The sequence below is a fragment of the Quercus lobata genome, chromosome 2 (genome assembly GCF_001633185.2).
Source record: "Quercus lobata isolate SW786 chromosome 2, ValleyOak3.0 Primary Assembly, whole genome shotgun sequence".
Taxonomy (NCBI): domain Eukaryota; kingdom Viridiplantae; phylum Streptophyta; class Magnoliopsida; order Fagales; family Fagaceae; genus Quercus; species Quercus lobata.
Genome location: NC_044905.1, coordinates 53,853,540 through 53,854,805, shown reverse-complemented (window position 1 = coordinate 53,854,805; position 1,266 = coordinate 53,853,540). Strand labels below are relative to the sequence as shown.

At 35.1% G+C, this 1,266-nt stretch overlaps 1 protein-coding gene across 1 annotated transcript; it reads left to right on the top strand.

The window, feature by feature from the left end:
• Positions 1-309: 309 nt before the first annotated feature.
• Positions 310-1,059, top strand: LOC115975862 (late embryogenesis abundant protein 2-like). Its single transcript, XM_031096895.1, has 3 exons — positions 310-403; positions 495-563; positions 770-1,059. Exons 1-3 carry the CDS (start codon positions 350-352, stop codon positions 842-844), a joined length of 198 nt encoding a protein of 65 aa, XP_030952755.1. The 5' UTR covers positions 310-349; the 3' UTR covers positions 845-1,059.
• Positions 1,060-1,266: the final 207 nt, after the last annotated feature.

Sequence of the window (1,266 nt, the reverse complement as noted above, 5' to 3'; positions counted from 1 at the left end):
GATTCAATGCCATACACATACACAATGATATGTGTTTTCCTCTGATCCAAAATAAACTGTGAAAGACAAAGTCCATATCCCTCTAAAATCGTAACCAACTTGGAATTGAACCAAGTGTCATAAAAAGAAGCACCTGGTCCTAAGGCCAATTTAAAATGCCAAACTTCAATCATATAATGACACATGTTACGAACATATTATGAGAAAACTAAAGCGTGTCAAGTAGTCGATCGGTTTGAAAGTACTATAAATTTAGCCTCACATTTGTTTGTTGCATCATCCACCCAAGTTGAATTTTAGAGCCTGAATTACTCTTTCTACGTGTTCAAGTTCCAAGCAGAAAGTGAAGATGGACACCCAGAACGCGAGTTACCAAACTGGCCAGGTCAAGGGCCAAACTCAGGTGACATCTTATCCCTCTTATAGTAGCATATCAACTGAAACTCTACATTGCATGCATTTTATTATAATGTGTTATTTTTGTTTTGGTTTAGGAAAAGGCAAGCAACATGGCAGACAAGGCGAGCAATGCTGCCCAATCTGCCAAGGAATCATGCCAAGAGGTTCAACCAAGTTTTTCACTTTTTACTACAAGTTTACAATTACAAATGAACATATAACAAAATGCTTCTCTTCTCAAGTATCACAAAAAAATGTTTTCATATCAAACTAGTTTAGTTTGATCCCAAGGACTTTTCACTTTGAGACAGTTCTAGTCCCCAAATCTTTGTTAATTTGCTTACATATGGAATTCTGTTGCAACTTGCAGGCTGGTCAGCAGGTGAAGGCTAAGGCACAAGGGGCTTGTGATGCTGTTAAGAATGCAGTTGGAGGAAACAAATGAGACTAATATTATTGGAGCTCATCATGCAAGACCTCCCCAAATAAATATTAGTGCTTTTTTAACATTTGAGTAATGAATTTTTGTTTTCTTCTACTTTGTACTTTCTTTTGTTCTTGCTCTCATAGAACTTGTTGAATTTGTTTTCTGAATTAACAAGGGAACTCTTTTATAGATTTTTCTCCATGAATTCGAAGATCATGCACAAGTTTTCATAATATCTATAGTTACAATTCAAAATACCTGTCTACTGCAATAAAAAATATATATTAACGATGCAATCCACAGCATATAATTCAAAAGATGAGCAAAAAGTTCACTTAATTCATGCAGCTATGGAATCCAGGGCATTTCGTGTCAAATTTTTTGGCAGCCTCTTAAATACAATTAATTGCAATGCTTCAACATTTAAAATTATTTTGGAT